The following is a 16,450-nucleotide window of genomic DNA, read 5'->3' as shown; positions in this document are numbered from 1 at the left end:
AGGTTTTGTATAATACAGCAAACTCTATTCAATCAATCAATACAGTATACAGAACACAGAACCCAAACAAAAATATTTCTCTAGATTTAATCAGCTTAAAAGGCAACATTATTAACAAGAAACCAACACTATATCCCAAAACCGCATCACACACACTATGCTATGGTACAAAATAGGAATGACTTCTCTCAATATCATACAGTGGAGAGGCAAAGAAGAAAGAATGAGGTTAGCTAGCCACTACATTGAACTAATGGAGACCCCAATCCTTTTGACCCAATTCATTGAGCCTTACCTCAGTCTGCAACAGTGAAGGCAAACACACGTGTAACTAAAGAAACGCCTTTGATGAAAGATTTAACCACGGACATCACACAGTTCATCAGAATGATGCTCTATCACCATGCGGCAGAGGCACATGTCCCCACGTGTATCATGCGCTTGCCAGATTGCTTCAAACAAGACTCCCAGGAACATAATCTTCCAACTTGGCATGGAAATGGACAAAGCACATGGCTAGGAGTACCAAAGCTTACAGTCATAAGAGCTCCTTATCATAAAAGGCCATCTGAAGTTGCTTAACACGATTGAGCCAAGCAGACACATTTTGCCCATCAACAGTTACCCAGTCAATGACGGTAGCAGCTGGTTGCTCCCACCACTCATCTACCTGCACAAATCCTCACAGAAAAAAAAAGTTGGAAATTATACATTCATTTAGGATTTGACTTCAATTTTTGGAAATTGAACGAAGGGAAAGAGAGGGTTTATGAGATACTATACAAGTAATGTTCATGATTTTATTTAAAAAAAATCAGAAAAATGGTTGACAGAATTTATTGGATGGTAGTGATCCAATGTCTGTTTTCCAGGAAAAATAATGAACAATACTAATTAAATGTTTGTTTTTCCAGAAGCAGTTTTACTTACCAGACCCCTCACGCGTTTGCAGTCTTCTAGACATGTCTGAGCATTTACAACAGCTGTCTTAAGTTCAGGCAACCATTTCTCCATTATGGTATTTTCTTGCTCAGCAGCCAAATTCAGACAGTAAGTTGTCGTCCTGCATGGTGTCATCAGACCATTTTGTCAGTAAACCAAGAACTGCTCTCTCTAATACATGAGTCACCTAGACTATGTTTGGATGCCAAGAAAATAAAATAAAATTCAAGAAAAATTATATCCCTTGACAGTCCAAATGGGGCTGCCCAATTATCTTGTACTCAGAAAATCTGAGCCCAAAACCACTTGGTTATGTAGCAGTATTAAGTCCCTCTTCCTAGTTCGAAGTTATCAGGTGATCAAGGAATCATTCCCTTGGCAGTCCAATTGGGTTGCCTACTGCATCTTGACCAGTGAAAAAGGGTAAGAAAACTAAAACAAAACCCTCTAAAGGCCAATATTACAATGGAAAATTCCAACAAGTTTGGCCATATAGCTAAGTCAGTTGGTGAAACTTAACATGTCGTGAATATAGAGGATTCCTCATCAAACAAGGAATACAGATTTGACCACACCTTCCCTCAATATGGCAGAAATTGACGAGATCTCCTAGTGAAAATACCAGGGTGAACCAATTGGGAAACCCAGACTGTGTTTAAGTGGAAACTCCTTTGCCTCATTCATGAACACATAGCTATAGTTGCTACCATTGGTAAACTCAAAAGAACACGAGTTTCTTCTTTGCAATTGGGAATTTGCAGAGTCATCAACCACAGCATCAGTTCAGGACTAACACCAAGGGAAAGATTTATTTTACCTTTCATATTCTTGTTGTGCTCTACTTGCATGGTTTAACAATGTATGGCCACTGTCAACAAGATCCCTGCGTCTTTGTACCAAATTAATTGCCTTGGACAATTCGTCAAGCACACTGGCCTCAGAACCCCGGAGCTTCAAACAGAATTCTAAGGACTCCAAAACTGAAGCTAATCCAGCATCGGAACCTTCCAAACCTAATTATTACATCAACAGTATTAATAAACTAAATAGAAGTGCATTAAAATTTAAAAGAAAAGATAAAAGTTCATAAAAGAGAATTTTTTAAAATAATTCGGTTACTCCTCAACAAATTGAAGTAAATGTAAAGCTCTTGTAGGAGAATTCATAGATCTCAACAGGTCAGAAAGATTTCTCAGATTTGAGATACAGATGGGTGCCACAACATTTACACACATATAAACACAAAATAATTCTTGTTATAGATTTATTTAATTTTATAGCAGACATGTTATTTAACTTAATACCTCACCCTTAGCCCACGTAATTAGGGCCCTGGACTTGGGACAATATTCATTTTAGTATTAATAAATAAATATAAATAGCGTGGAAGACTGATAATATAGAGATATAAGAACATTATATATATTAGGGAAAATTACACTGCCACCCCCTGAGGTTTGTATTAAATACAGAGCGACCCCCTGTGTTTCTAAATTATACAGCCACACCCCCTGAGTGGACGGTGAGTGGACGGTGTTAAATAATACATTTTAAATACCAACTTTGCCCTCTTCTAATATCCTGTTAATACTCAGTGGGAAATTCCAACTTTGCCCTCTTCTAAGATTATAAACCAAAATCGACAAACCCTTTTTACCGTTGTCTTCTTCCTCAAATTTGAAGTTGCCTCCATCGGTGACCTGCAACTCCACCGCACATGTATTCATTTATACATCTATTTCTTCTCTCCCTCGTCTCTTCTCCCTCTATTCTCTCTCAGATTTTTTTCCCTGCTCTCATTCATTCGCTATTAACCCTAAAAAATCTGCAAACCCAAACTTTGAATCTCGACCTAACATGGTCTTCGTCGAGTTCTCCGCAAAGCTTGCAGCAAGAATTACAGCATCAGACCTTGCTTGCAATGGATCAAAAACCCAGAATCCCAAGCACATGCCATTGTCTTCCTCGCCAAGTTTTATGGCCGTGCTGGGCTCATGAATCTCATTAATGCCGGACCTGAACACCTTCGTCCTGGTAACTACCCCCTCTCTGTTTTTCTCTCAAAATTAGATTTTTATTTTTATTTTTATTTTTATTTTTCTTTGCTAAACTGTTTTGTCATTGATTAATTGCAGCGATATTCAGGTCTTGTGAAATTTGTTTGATATGGGCAAACGAGAGCTTTATCGGTTGCTGAAATAATGGAGAAATGGGTCTTGAAGGGGAAGGACTGAAGGAGAGGAGAACAAGAAGAAGATTAAGTTGCAGACTTTCTTCAACTAAGGCTACAGGAGCAGGGTTTATTTAACAGCCTTATAACCTGGGAATAAAATCTGCAAAATCCATCCATTTATGTGATGGAAAGAAAAGAAAGAACAAAAAGAGAAAGTAAAGAGATGGAATCAAATAAAAAAGAAGTGGAGAAAGAAAAGTTAACCGAGAAAAAAGGGGAAAAAGAAGAACTTCATCAGGATTCAGGACTTGAAGGGGTGGAGAACGATAGATGCTGGAGTTGCATAGTATGACAGCTAACTCTAGAAGAAGAAGATGGGAAAATGAAGAAGCATCAAGGAGAACGGTAGATGCCGGAGCTGCAGAGTACGGCAGAAATGGAGACTTCCTCCTCTGCTTCAGGATTTCCGTCGGATTGCCCCAAATTTCACCCCCAAAGCCCTCTCAACCTGCATCTACTTGCAACAGAAGATCATTTTTGAACACCTAAAACGCTTGCAGTCTCTCTTTCAGTAATCCTTCTAAGCCCATAGCTCTTCGTCTCCTCTATCATGAGATGAATCTCGAGACTTCTCAGACTGTCTTCGTGGGTATTTATTTCAGTGCCAAAGCTCAGGTGGGTTTCAATAGGGATTACAGTCTATTCAATGCGGGGTTGAAGAAACTACCGATCGATCTCCCTAGATTTCGGTTCTACAAGGCGAGATTCCCGTCAAGAGGCTTTGTGAAACCCTAGCTATTCGTGCACGTCAGAGCAAAGCGAAGATAATGAAGGGAAAAGAACCCTCCTGTTTGGTTGTTTTCTAGATGCAAGAGACAGTGAAGGAGATCAATGCAGAGGCGGAATCCGGTGAAAAAGCACCGTTTTTCAATGACATCGTCTCTGTTATGGGCTGCACACTTTTGGATTTACACCGCCAACTACAATACTAGGGGTATATTAGTCATTTTAAGTCATGAATTATCAACACCGTACAACTTAACAGAGATGATATAACGGAGTGGGGCTGACTGTAACAACAAACCAAACCTCAGGGGGTGTGGCTGTATAATTTAGAAACACAGGGGGTGGCTCTGTATTTAATACAAACCTCAGGGGGTGACAGTGTAATTTTCCCTATATATTAATATAAATAATAACATACACTCCCTCTGTTCCACAAAGATAGTATACCCCTTCCCATTTTTTGACTCCCCAAAAATTTTGTCCATCTCACAAATTAAATAATGATTTCTTATTAACTATTTTGCCCCCCTGAATTATTTACCACGTTCTTTTATCACCCAGCTAGAACAAAGTTTAGATAATATACAATAGAAAGGCATGTTGAAAAATGAATTTTTAATGCTTTAACTACTCCTCTTTAAACGTTGGGATTTTTCAAAGGCGACGGTCATAATGGGACAGGGAGTGCTGAACAACATTCTGTTATTATAACATATAATGATGAACTAATACTGCAATAAATAATAAAACAAAACAATGAATAATTTCAAGTTATCCACCATATTTTTCTTTTCAATTTTTCGAATTCAAGTGCCCATAAATAGAAAAGAAGAATTCTGAAATTTTAATTTTACACTTGCAGAAAAAAGAAAAATAGACACAATATTGATAGCTTATTCTTTCCTAAAATGGCCTACATTTGTTAATAGGTTATATCTCCAATGCACAAGTTTAGATTTGAGAAGGATGTTCTACATGTATATGGACACCTGATAGACTCTGCACTCAAGGTACACATCTAAGTAACACTGCTATTGATCATCCCAAGGGATTTAGATGAAGTAGGCATTCTTATGAAACTATCACTGCAGAGAGTTTAAAGCTCTTTGTCCTGCCCCCATCAGAGACATGTGTGAGTTTCAGCCTCAAGCTGATATAACTTCAAGAAACCTAAAGAAATTTAGTCTTTTCATAGAGCCTGTGCTTTAAAACTGACATCTTGAATGAGTTCCATTCAACATTCTCATACTTGCAGTACAGACACAATACATGAAAAGTTCCTCCAACATAAAGGCAATGGATATTTTTCTCCTTAAAATGAGGTAAGCAATCCGCCGTAAATTTATAAAAATTACATTAAAATGCAGCAAGATATTCCCACATCAAAATACAGTTCATCAATAATAGGCAACTCCTAAAGTAATGCAGAAACTCACCTGCATAATGTTGAAGGGCAGCTGCAATGCGGCAGATAGAGGGAATTGCTGATGGATCACCCACTCCAACTCTAGCAGTCAATAATGAGGCATTTTTTTCTGCAATGGCAACTGCTTCAGGTGCTGTAGATCCACTAGCACCCATGGACTCCAAAAGGGCCTGATTAAGAAGAATATAACCGATAAGTGCATCAATGGCATACAACAACTATTAAAAAAAAAAACTATTAGGTGTCCCGTTTATCAATTTAACAATCAATCCCAATGCAGACTGGAGGAGGGCCGGTGAGAGAAACGGAAAGCTGTCTGAGATGGAAGTCAGAGTTACAGGGGAAAGAGGGAATCACAGACTCACGTTGAGCAACCCAAACACTTTTCTTATTTTCAAATCTGCCTCTTTCGATTTGCCTATTCTGTTAGGTTATTAGTTCTCAGATTTGCATCATAATACAATGATTTGTTTGTGTATATATTTATGCTGTTTGACGCTTAATTGTTGTGAAATTACTGATATACCCTTCTCTTAGTACTAGTAGGATTGACTCATAACTCTTGGATCCAACCTATGGATTGAGTTTAAAATTTAAGCAAGTGTTCTACCCCTTGATTGCTGAACTCGACTTGAGTTTCAGTCTCATCCGACGATCTGATTTGATCTATGTGATTTCTCCTTAATCTGGTTTTATATTCTCTGGGATTCGATTCTGTTTGGTACTGTTTTGAATATTCAATTACAGTATTACATCAAGAATTTAGAAGAGAATCAAATAAGAAACACAAGGGCAGAATAGGGAGAACATAAATATCTCCAGATCAGCAGGTTGGATCTGAGAGAAATTCTGGTCAAGATCTTCCTTAAGCGTTTAGAACAACTCCTTAAAATTTGAGGATGATCCAATGTTAAGATTCCCTCAATTGAAATTCGTGTAAAAAAACCTTGCATACGAATTTCAAATCAGACTACGAATTGCAGGAAATTTGAGAAGAACACTTACTTGCTTTAATGGAGAAGAAGACGGAGGAAGAAGAATAATACGAAGAAAAACGCCAAGGCTTCTCAGCGCAAGGTGGTTGGAAGGATCAAACACCAACCAGTCTTGATCAAACACAAGGTTCCTTGATCAAACATAAGGGGTTTCTTCACGCAAGGAAGAGAAGAGCAGCAAAAGCTTTTCATTAATCAAAGTTCGTGTAAAATATTGAACGCCTTTACAAACTTATATAGAAAACTCAAAAACAGACTCTGACACGCAAAAGGAAAGGCTTAACCCAATCCCTAACTAATAAGGTAACCTAAACTAACTAGGAAACTAAATCAAAATAAGACTGGGCTGGATTGTAAAAAAAAAAAGGACTGGACTTATAGAATCCTAATCCATCCTAACTAAAACACCTAATAACAATTAAAATAAAGAAATAAAGACAATAACTTAACTAATTCCATATGCCTAACCTCTACCTATATTATAGGTGTTGAGAAATAGAATGGTTTAATGCTTAAGTGAATCAATATGATTCCCTAAGCCCTGTATTTATACTAATAAAAGAGAATTACATAGACACTTATGCCCCTATAGCTGACATAAGTATAAACAAAGGAAAGAGAATAAATAACATAAGAAGAAAAATAAAAAGGAGGAAAGGACCAGAATACCCCTACGGTATTCTGGCCTATATCTCTAACACTCCCCCTCAAGTTGGTGCAAAAAGGTCACACATGCCCAACTTGGCTAGAAAAGGATGAAACACTTTGCCAGTCAGCCCCTTTGTGAACACATCAGCCAGCTGATCAATAGACTTCACATAGAGAACACAGATAAGTCCAGCTTCAAGTTTCTCCTTGATGAAATGTCTGTCCACCTCCACATGCTTAGTACTGTCATATTGGACAGGATTATGAGCGATGCTTATGGCAGCCTTATTGTCACAATATAACATCATTGGAAGTTGGACAGCAACTCCAATATCTTGCAACCAGCCCCTTAAGCCACAACAATTCACAGATACCATGAGCCATCGCACGAAATTCAGCCTCAGCACTGGACCTGGCCACCACATTCTGTTTTTTACTACGCCAGGTGACAAGGTTCCCACCAACAAAAGAGCAATATCCAGAGATGGACTTCCTATCACTGGAACCAGCCCAATCCGCATCAGTGTATGCTTCAACCTTCAGATGATCATTGGGAGATAAGAGTATCCCTTGTCCTGGAGCAGACTTCAAGTATCCTAAGATGCGAAGGACGACCTCCATATGAGAAGAATAAGGGTCATGCATAAACTGGCTGACCATACTCACTGCAATGGCAATGTCTGGCCAAGTGTGAGATAGGTAGATAAGTTTGCCCACCAACCGTTGATAACGACCTTTGTCAACAGGTGAGCCTTCTTTCTCCTTGAGTCTTGTCGTAGCTTCTATAGGAGTTGCCGAAGGATGACACCCTAGCAGCCCAGTTTCAGATAGTAGATCCAGGACATACTTTCTTTGAGACAGAAATATACCCTTTAAAGAACGAGCAACCTCTATTCCGAGAAAATATTTCAGAGTCCCTAGATCCTTAATTTTAAACTTACGGCCAAGGAATAGCTTCAACCTGTTGATCTCATCACCATCATTACTAGTCACTACAATATCATCAACGTAGACTATGAGGAGAGTAACCTTAGCACCCACACGTTTGATGAACAAGGTATGATCAGCATTGCTTTGCTATTAGCCCACGGACAACATAGCCTTGTGAAATCTACCGAACCAAGCTCTAGGTGACTGTTTCAAGCCATAGAGTGCACGCTTCAGTTGACACACCTTCCCCTTGGTAGCAGGACTTGAAAAACCTGGAGGAATGTCCATATATACATCTTCCTTTAGTTCACCATGGAGGAAGACATTCTTCACATCCAACTCGCTGAAGATCCCATCCAAGATTCATCATGACAGGATAGCAATACCCGTCAGCATTGAGTTTTGCTACGGTGCGAAAGTCTCCTGGTAGTCAATGCCATACGTCTGAGTGAAGCCTTTAGCAACCAAACGTGCCTTGTACCGATCCACTGTACCATCTGCCTTCTGCTTGACCACAAACATCCATTTACAACCCACTGGTCTTTTTCCTGGAGGAAGAACTACAAGATCCCACGTATTGTTTTTGTTCAATGCTCTCATTTCTTCCAACATTGCTGCCTTCCACTTCCCATCTGTAGATGCTTCCTGCCAATTTTTAGAAAGGGAGGAAACAAATGTACAAAAAGAGGGAGAAAGAGAACTATAAGACACAAAACGGGAAATAGGATGTAAAGTGCAGGTCCTGGTACCTTTGCGATGAGCAATGGGTAGAACAGAAGAGGAGGGCTCACCAGGAGAAGGAGGATCTGGATCCTGAGGCGGCAACTGGATGGGTATCGGTGCTGCAGTGGTCTGATTCTGCCCTCTGTTAGAACATCTCCGGTTATAAGTGAGAATGGTGGAATTGTTAATGGTCCTCTGAAAGTTACGAATGGTCCTCTGTACTGGAGTCAGCTCCCCCTGAATAGGAACATTACCACCATCTGTTTCCATGATCTCGCCCTGTATTAGATTCCCCTCAAGTGAAGGGACAGCAGCCTCGGGAGGCTGGACAGCAGCCACTCGAGGCTGGACAGCAGCCGGGGAGTGTTGGTCGGTGGCTATAGGTGATGGGGGGAGGGGAAACCCAAGAGTATGCACCACATCTTCACTAGAACGCTCCCCCTGAAGAGGTGGGGAGGAATAATATGAAAGGGTTTCATGGAAAACCACATCCATACTGACCATAGTACGGCGGGTAGGAGGGTGGTAACACTTGTATCCTTTCTGGGTTGGAGAATAACCCAAAAAAATACACCGTAACCCACGAGGTTCAAGTTTGCCAGGGGAATGAGTATCCCTAGCATAACAGACACAGCCAAAGATTTTGGGAGCTACCACAAAGGAGGAATCACCAAGTAAAACGTCAGATGGGCTACGGGAATCCAAAACCCGGGAAGGTAACCTATTAATAAGGTAAGCGGAAGTGAGAACCGCATCACCCCAATATTGGGATGGAAGATGTCGAGCAAACATTAATGCTCTTGCCACTTCCAATAAGTGGCGATTCTTTCTTTCGGCCACACCGTTTTGGGCCAGGGTATCAACACAACTAGTCTGATGTATAATCCCATGATCAGCAAGATACTTTTGAAATTGGGATTCCTTATATTCAGTGCCATTATCACTCCGTAAAACCTTAAGAGTAGCATGGAATTGGGTCTAGATCATTTTATGAAAATGTTGAAAACAAGAAAAAACTTGGTTTTTAGACTGAAGAAGATAAATCCAAGTATTTCGAGAATGACAATCAATAAATGAGACAAACCAACGATGGCCAGAGATAGAGGTCTTACGACTAGGTCCCCAAACATCCGAATGCACCAAATGAAAACCAGAAAAACTCCTTTTATTAGACAAAGAAAAAGTTGCACGTGTCTGTTTGGCCAGAACACAAGCCTCACAAAAAAAATTATCCTTATTACATTTGGTGACCAAAGATGGAAATAAATGCGCTAAAATTCCTAATGGAGGGTGACCTAATCTAGAGTGCCATTGGTAAAGTTCAGAAGAGACCAAGGAGTTCTGATAGAGTGGAGAAGGTAGCGGTGAAGGAACATGACCATCATCAAGCAGATACAGCCCACCGTGAACTTTACCCAATCCAATCGTCTTCCCAGACGCCAGATCCTGAAAAACACAATGGGAAGGATAAAAGGTTACCTTGCAGTTAAGATCACGAGTAATACTACTAATGGAAAGGAGGTTAGTAGTAAAATTAGGTATATGTAAAACAGAAAACAAAGGTAGGTTAGAAGTACAGTTGATGATTCCTTTTCCAGAGATGTAAGAAAGGGAACCATCAACCACCTTGACCTTGTCTTTCTCAGAAGCGGGAGAATATCTATAAAATAAGCTAGAAGTACCAGTCATGTGATCTGTAGCCTCGGAATCAATGATCCAGGGATGTGAAGCTACAGAAGCACAATGACCACCAAAAGGGATACCTGACCGGGCAAAATATGAACCTAAAGGAGCTGAGGAATTGGCAGTGGCAGCGGAAGTAGTAGAGGCAGCAGCAACGGAAGACCTTAGTATACGCAGGAAAGCCTGTAAATCATCCTGGGATAGACCAATGTCTGTAGCCGGGGCTGTATCAACAGATTCAGATTGATTTGCCTTGCTTTTAGGCTTTTTCTTGGCAGCCCGCTTGGCTTCAAAGTCAGCCAGTTTCCCATGAAGCTTCCAACACCTGTCCTTGGTATGATAAGGCTTATGACAGTGGTCACAGGTAATAAGACCTGAAGGAGAACTACCAACAGATAAAGTCCCAATAGGGGCAGCAGTAGCTTGGGCAGCAGTCTGGAGAGCCGATCTGTCCGAAACAGGAGGATGTAACATAGCAGCCCTGCGGTTTTCTTCTGAAGAGACCAGGGCATAGGATTGTTCAAGTGTGGGAAAAGGAGAATGGCCCAACACTTGAACACGAATCTGGTCATATTCAACATTCAACCCGGCCAAAAAGTCATACACCCTAATCTTGTCAACATGCTTCTTATAGGCAGCGATGTTGGTAGCTATATCAGGGTGATAATCTGAAAAATGGTCCAATTGCTGCCAAAGGCTGCGGAGAGTGGCATAATATTTAGACACCGTGAAGTCCCCTTGAGTAGTATGAAGGACCTTTGGCGAAGCTCATACACCTGAGCATCATTACCAAGCTGCCCATATGTCTCTTTACATGCTGCCCAAATCTGAGAAGCGGTATCAAGTAGAAGATATCCCTGGGCTAGATCTGAATTCATAGAACCAACAAAATATGACATAAGAAGACCATTGTTGGCTAGCCATCGAGTCTTGGCAGTACCAGGGGCAGTCGGCATAGGGATAGCCCCATCAATATAACCAGTGAGGCCACGTCCAGCAATAGCAAAAGAGGCTGATCAAAACCATAGAAGATAATTGCTACCGTCTAACTTGATAGGGTTAGGGTGGAGATCACGGAAATCAGATTTGTCATGGCTAACCTGATCAGATGTAGCAATCGAAATATCAATGGAGTCACCCATAGTGAAGAGAAGATCTGTCCAGCAGCAAAATAGGAGCCCTCCCCAATATCGAGTGTGAGGGTTATGGAAGAAAACCCAAAAACAGAGATCGATGGGGCAGGGAAATCCCAAAAAAAAATTGTTGAAGAAGGCTTACCCACGCTGTCCAATATACTGTAGAGAATGCCCTGGATGAAGAATAAATAAATCCAAAAGAAGCAGGAGCCGCAAGCAGTCCAATTCAAAAACTGAGAATATGCAGGGCTTTTTTGAAGAAAAAAACCTGAAAGTAGGTCTCGATTGGGAGAGATGGTCTTCAGTTTCTGTTGTAATCTCGATAGTAGCAGTCCAATGTCGCAAGAGGGTCTCCAATAGAAGGAGAAGCAGGCCTAATAAATCGAGGACTGATCTTCCCAAAAAAAAAAGGAAACTCTAATTAGCACAATATGGAACCAGCAGCCATCGAGAGAAAAGGTCATGAAAAAAAGGAATAAAAGAGGTGGGAAGGGGCAGCAACTAGATCATGTGATTACCTCTGCAGTGCTGCCCTTAGAGAAGGAGAAGAAGCAAGGAGAAGGGGGAGAAAAAAAAATCGAGAGAGAAGGGAAAGGGAAGAGAACACGATGGGAGGGAGGGGTTTTGAAAAAAAAATCAGAAGTGTCATTGCTCTGATGCCATGTTGAGAAATAGAATGGTTTAATGCTTAAGTGAATCAATATGATTCCCTAAGCCCTGTATTTATACTTATAAAAGCGAATTACATAGACACTTATGCCCCTATATAGCTGACATAAGTATAAACAAAGGAAAGAGAATAAATAACATAAGAAGAAAAACAAAAAGGAGGAAAGGACCAGAATACCCCTACGGTATTCTGGCCTATATCTCTAACAATAGGCCTATTAAAGTGACCCATTAGAATGAAAATGAAATAATACCAAGGCCAGAACAACCAGTGACAGAGGTAAAAAGAAGAGAAGAAGATGGAGGAGATCAAGAGGGCTGAACACACAAGGATAGAATAACCTATCATGAGCAGCACCCATTATTTATAGTAAGAAAACAGACTCTTGGTAGGCAGTCTACTAAGAGTCAAAGCCCATTACAATTAAAGTAAATTAGAAATAAAACACTTAACTAAGCCTAACAAGTCTAATACAATATGAAAGATAAATAATAGCTAAGTAAGATACTTATTAGACAAGACCCCATGGTACAGAGGTCCATGAATATCCATGGACTTCCAAACTGAGACACTTTAACACTCCCCCTTAAGTTCATAGTTGTCATGGCGTCGCCATGGACGCCATACCACGATATATGGGCATATCGGTCGATATTAGTGGATAAAATTTAGGTTTTAATTTATTTTTTTTTAAAACCATTTAAAAGCTTAAATGCTTTTTCCTTGATTTGTATTGGTCACATTAACACAAAAAATTAAAACCATTAAAGATTAAACAGTACACTATAGTTCTATACCCTAAATCCCTAATTGGAATTGGAAATTGGGAGATTTTAGAAATCGTAAAGTGAAAGGTCGAGACAGAGGAGAGACTTCGTGAGACAGAGACACGGAGACTGAAGGAGTCAAGAAGACGAAGAAGTGAGAAGAAGAAGAAGAAGAAGAACTGAAGCTTCAGTTCCTGCAACTCTCGGCAACTTCGAACCCCTCCGGCAACCTCCAGGCAAGTGATTTTTTATTTATTTTTTATTTGGTTGTTCTTCTTCTTCTCCAATCTCCTCCCAGTCCTCCGGCGACTCGATCCTTCTTCTTCAGTTCTTCTTATTCTTCTTCTTCTTCTCCTTCTCACTTCTTCGTCTTCTTCACTTCCGGCAACTCTCTCCTTCAGTTCTTCTTCTTCTTCTTACTTCTTCGTCTTCTTAACTTCTTCTTCTTGCCTTGCAGTTGCAGGCTTGCACACAGTGACAGACCTCTCAGTTTTTTTTTCTTTTTTCTTTTTTCTTCTTCTTGCCTTGCAGTTGCAGGCTTGCTTACAGTCGCAGACCTCTCAGTTTTTTTTTTTCCTTTTTTCTTCTTGCCTTGCAGTTGCAGGCTTGCACACAATCATAGACCTCTCGGTTTTTTGTTTCTTCTTCTTGCCTTGCAGTTGCAGGCCTGCACGTAGACAGAGAAGGTGTTTTTTTTTTTCTTCTTCTTGCCTTGCACACAGCCACACATACACACACAGAGACAGGGAGAGAGTCGAGAGACAGAAGGGGGGGGGGGAGGGATTTATTACAGCCAGTAGTTCTCTCTGTTTTTTTTTTTCTCTTCTTGCCTTGCAGTTGCAGGCTTGCACAGTCACAGAGAAGGTGTTTTTTTTTTTATTTTTTCTTCTTCTTACCTTGCACACAGCCACACATACACACACAGAGACTATTGCTTTCAATTATTTGATAGGCTAATCTATGTTTTCATACTTTCATACACACTAATGGATATTACACTTTCATGAATTAAACCATAGTATATTAGTAGTACACTTTCAAGTTGATTTTTGATGTTATAGGATATATATTATAGCATACTAAATGACATTAAAAATAGAGAAAATAAAAAATAAAACATGGTCGACATGATCGCCATGGCGGGCGACATGTCGATATATCGATGTGACACCCCTCCACCAATTTGGATCGCCGTGACGCCGTGACAACTATGCTTAAGTTGGAGTATATATATCTCCCATACCCAACTTGGAACAACCACTAAGAAACGCAAGCCAGAATAACGCCTTTGTGAACATATCACCAACTTGATTGCCAGAGAAGACAAGCGGAGTTGAAACAAACTTTGCATAACTGCATTTCTCACGAAGTGATAATCGACCTCAATATGCTTAGTCCTCTCATGAAAACCCGGATTACTGGCAATATAAATCGCAGTTTGATTATCACAATACATCTTCATAGGCTTAGTAATTGAGAACCCCAATTCTTGTATGAGGGACTTCAACCATATTTACTCCGCTGCAATATCAGCCATAACTCTATACTTAGCCTCTGTACACGACTGAACCACAATAGTCAGCTTCTTACTCCTCCAGGACACAAGATTATCAACAACAAATGTGCAATATCTAGTAGTTGATCTACGATCGTTGGCAGCACCAGCCCAATCGGCATTAGAATAACTCACAATATCCATGTGAGCATGACAATGATAAGCAAGACCTTTGCCAGAAGCACCTTTATGGTATCTTAGAATGCGACAAGTAGCATCCTAGTGAGCATGTTTAGGATTCACCATAAATTAACCAATAACTACAATGGCAAAGGAAATATCAGGTTGAGTAACAATCAAATAAGTTTCCCAACCAATCTTTTGTACTGATGTTTATCAACAAACTCTTTGTCATCACACACACCCCAAGTTTCAGATTAGGATCTGTAGGGTTATCAAAAGGCTTACAATCCAACATACCAGCCTCAGATAGAAGATCTAGAACATATTTCCTCTGAGACAAACCGACACCCTTCTTGCAACGAATGACTTCAATTGCCAAAAAGTACTTGAGCACCTCTAAGTCCTTTATCTGAAAATGCCAGTGGAGATATGCCTTGATATTTTCAATGTCAGAAGAATCATTACCGGAAAGTCGGAAACTATAATATAATCAGCATACACAACAAGAAAACCCAACTAGCAAAGGAACTTATCAAACCAAGCATGGGATGTACTGAGTGAACTCAAAAGTGATCAAAGATGTACGACAAACAAACACAAAGTGATCAAAGATGTACTAAGTGAACTCATAACCACCAATGACTTTACTAAACTCATCAAACCAAGCACGGGAAAACTGTTACAACCCATAAATAGCCTTTTGAAGATGACATACCTTGGACGCATCCTCCTCTTAAGCAACATATCCTAGAGGTTGCTCCATATATACCTTGGTGGAGGACTGGTTAGAGGAGAGCGAAATCTGAGAAGAAAATAGAGTTCCAGGGGAGAAAAGAAATCGCATAAGAAAAAAGATGGGGGGGGGGGGGGAATTGCACAATCACTTTGGCTACGCAGACACTCACAAATACTTCACTATTTCATTCTTCAAATCTGAAATTTCATCCTAATACAAACTATTTAAAAGAAGAAAGCCCAACTAGCCAAGGAAACCTATTAAATTAGGAAACAAACTTTATCAAGGAAACTAAGAGCAACTTAGCAACCAAATATACTATGCACCTAAACTTCCAAAGTTAATAGATTGCATATTTCCTAAAGAAAATAAATATCTAATTAACCTACTAAACTAAAAATCCAGCTTTGGACCCGGTTCTAAGTCTGGGTTCTCAAACGGGTTCAGTTCAGTCTAAGACTCTCAGGTAGTACACCTGCATCAATTCCCCCGGTGTTGAGAAAAACTCGACCGCGAGTTTTGTAGAACGGTAGAAATAAAAGCACACGAACAAGGGTTATTTGCTCATATACTACAACTTGAAAAAAAATCCAAAATATGAAGCTTTAGGGTCATAGTTGTCAAGGCGTCGACAAGGTGTCTCCCAGGCGGATTTCTAGGTGCCTAAGTGGTTGCTGCCTTATTGTAGGGTGCCTTGCATTGGTTTAATTGGTATCAAGTCAGGTTCTGGCACTTATATGCCCAATATCATTTAAGTAAACTTAACATATTATTCATAAATAAGCAAATACCTCCCCATTTGAATCCAATAAATATGTTAAAAAAATCAAATTTCAAAAGGATAAAAAGTGAACCCCCCCAATTCAAGAACAAAAACTAGATTTTTGGCGGTAGGTGAAATTTTCAACTTTCTAATGCTGGGGTTTTTCTCAAATCTAAAAATTCCATAAATCTGAATATGGTAAAACATTGCTAAAAACCAAAAGAGCGGTAAAATATTCATTTGTTTTGATATTTTTTTTTTTTTTTAAAATCATTCAGAGCGATTTTGACAACATTCGCACACACCAAATAAGGTTTGATCGGAACTTAACTCCTTCAATATAAATCAGATTTAAGCAATCTTGGATTTGTTGGAAAGCTGGTTTTGTGCTCTA

General features: G+C 39.8%; 1 protein-coding gene across 1 annotated transcript in view; it reads right to left on the bottom strand.

Moving 5' to 3' along the window:
- Positions 1 to 57: 57 nt before the first annotated feature.
- The window catches only part of LOC122649810 (AUGMIN subunit 5-like), a 35,205-nt gene continuing 18,812 nt past the window's right edge, over positions 58 to 16,450 (bottom strand). Inside the window, exons 7-10 of the mRNA XM_043843052.1 lie at positions 5,338 to 5,497; positions 1,760 to 1,955; positions 931 to 1,063; positions 58 to 670 (exon numbers count right to left, since the gene is read on the bottom strand). Coding sequence (XP_043698987.1) covers positions 539 to 670; positions 931 to 1,063; positions 1,760 to 1,955; positions 5,338 to 5,497 — 621 coding nt within the window. The 3' untranslated portion in view covers positions 58 to 538. The remainder of the gene's footprint in view (positions 671 to 930; positions 1,064 to 1,759; positions 1,956 to 5,337; positions 5,498 to 16,450) is intronic.

Source organism: Telopea speciosissima, chromosome 2, assembly GCF_018873765.1.
Source record: "Telopea speciosissima isolate NSW1024214 ecotype Mountain lineage chromosome 2, Tspe_v1, whole genome shotgun sequence".
NCBI lineage: Eukaryota > Viridiplantae > Streptophyta > Magnoliopsida > Proteales > Proteaceae > Telopea > Telopea speciosissima.
The sequence above is the reverse complement of the archived record's forward strand: the minus strand, read 5'-3'. Positions and strand labels throughout refer to the sequence as shown.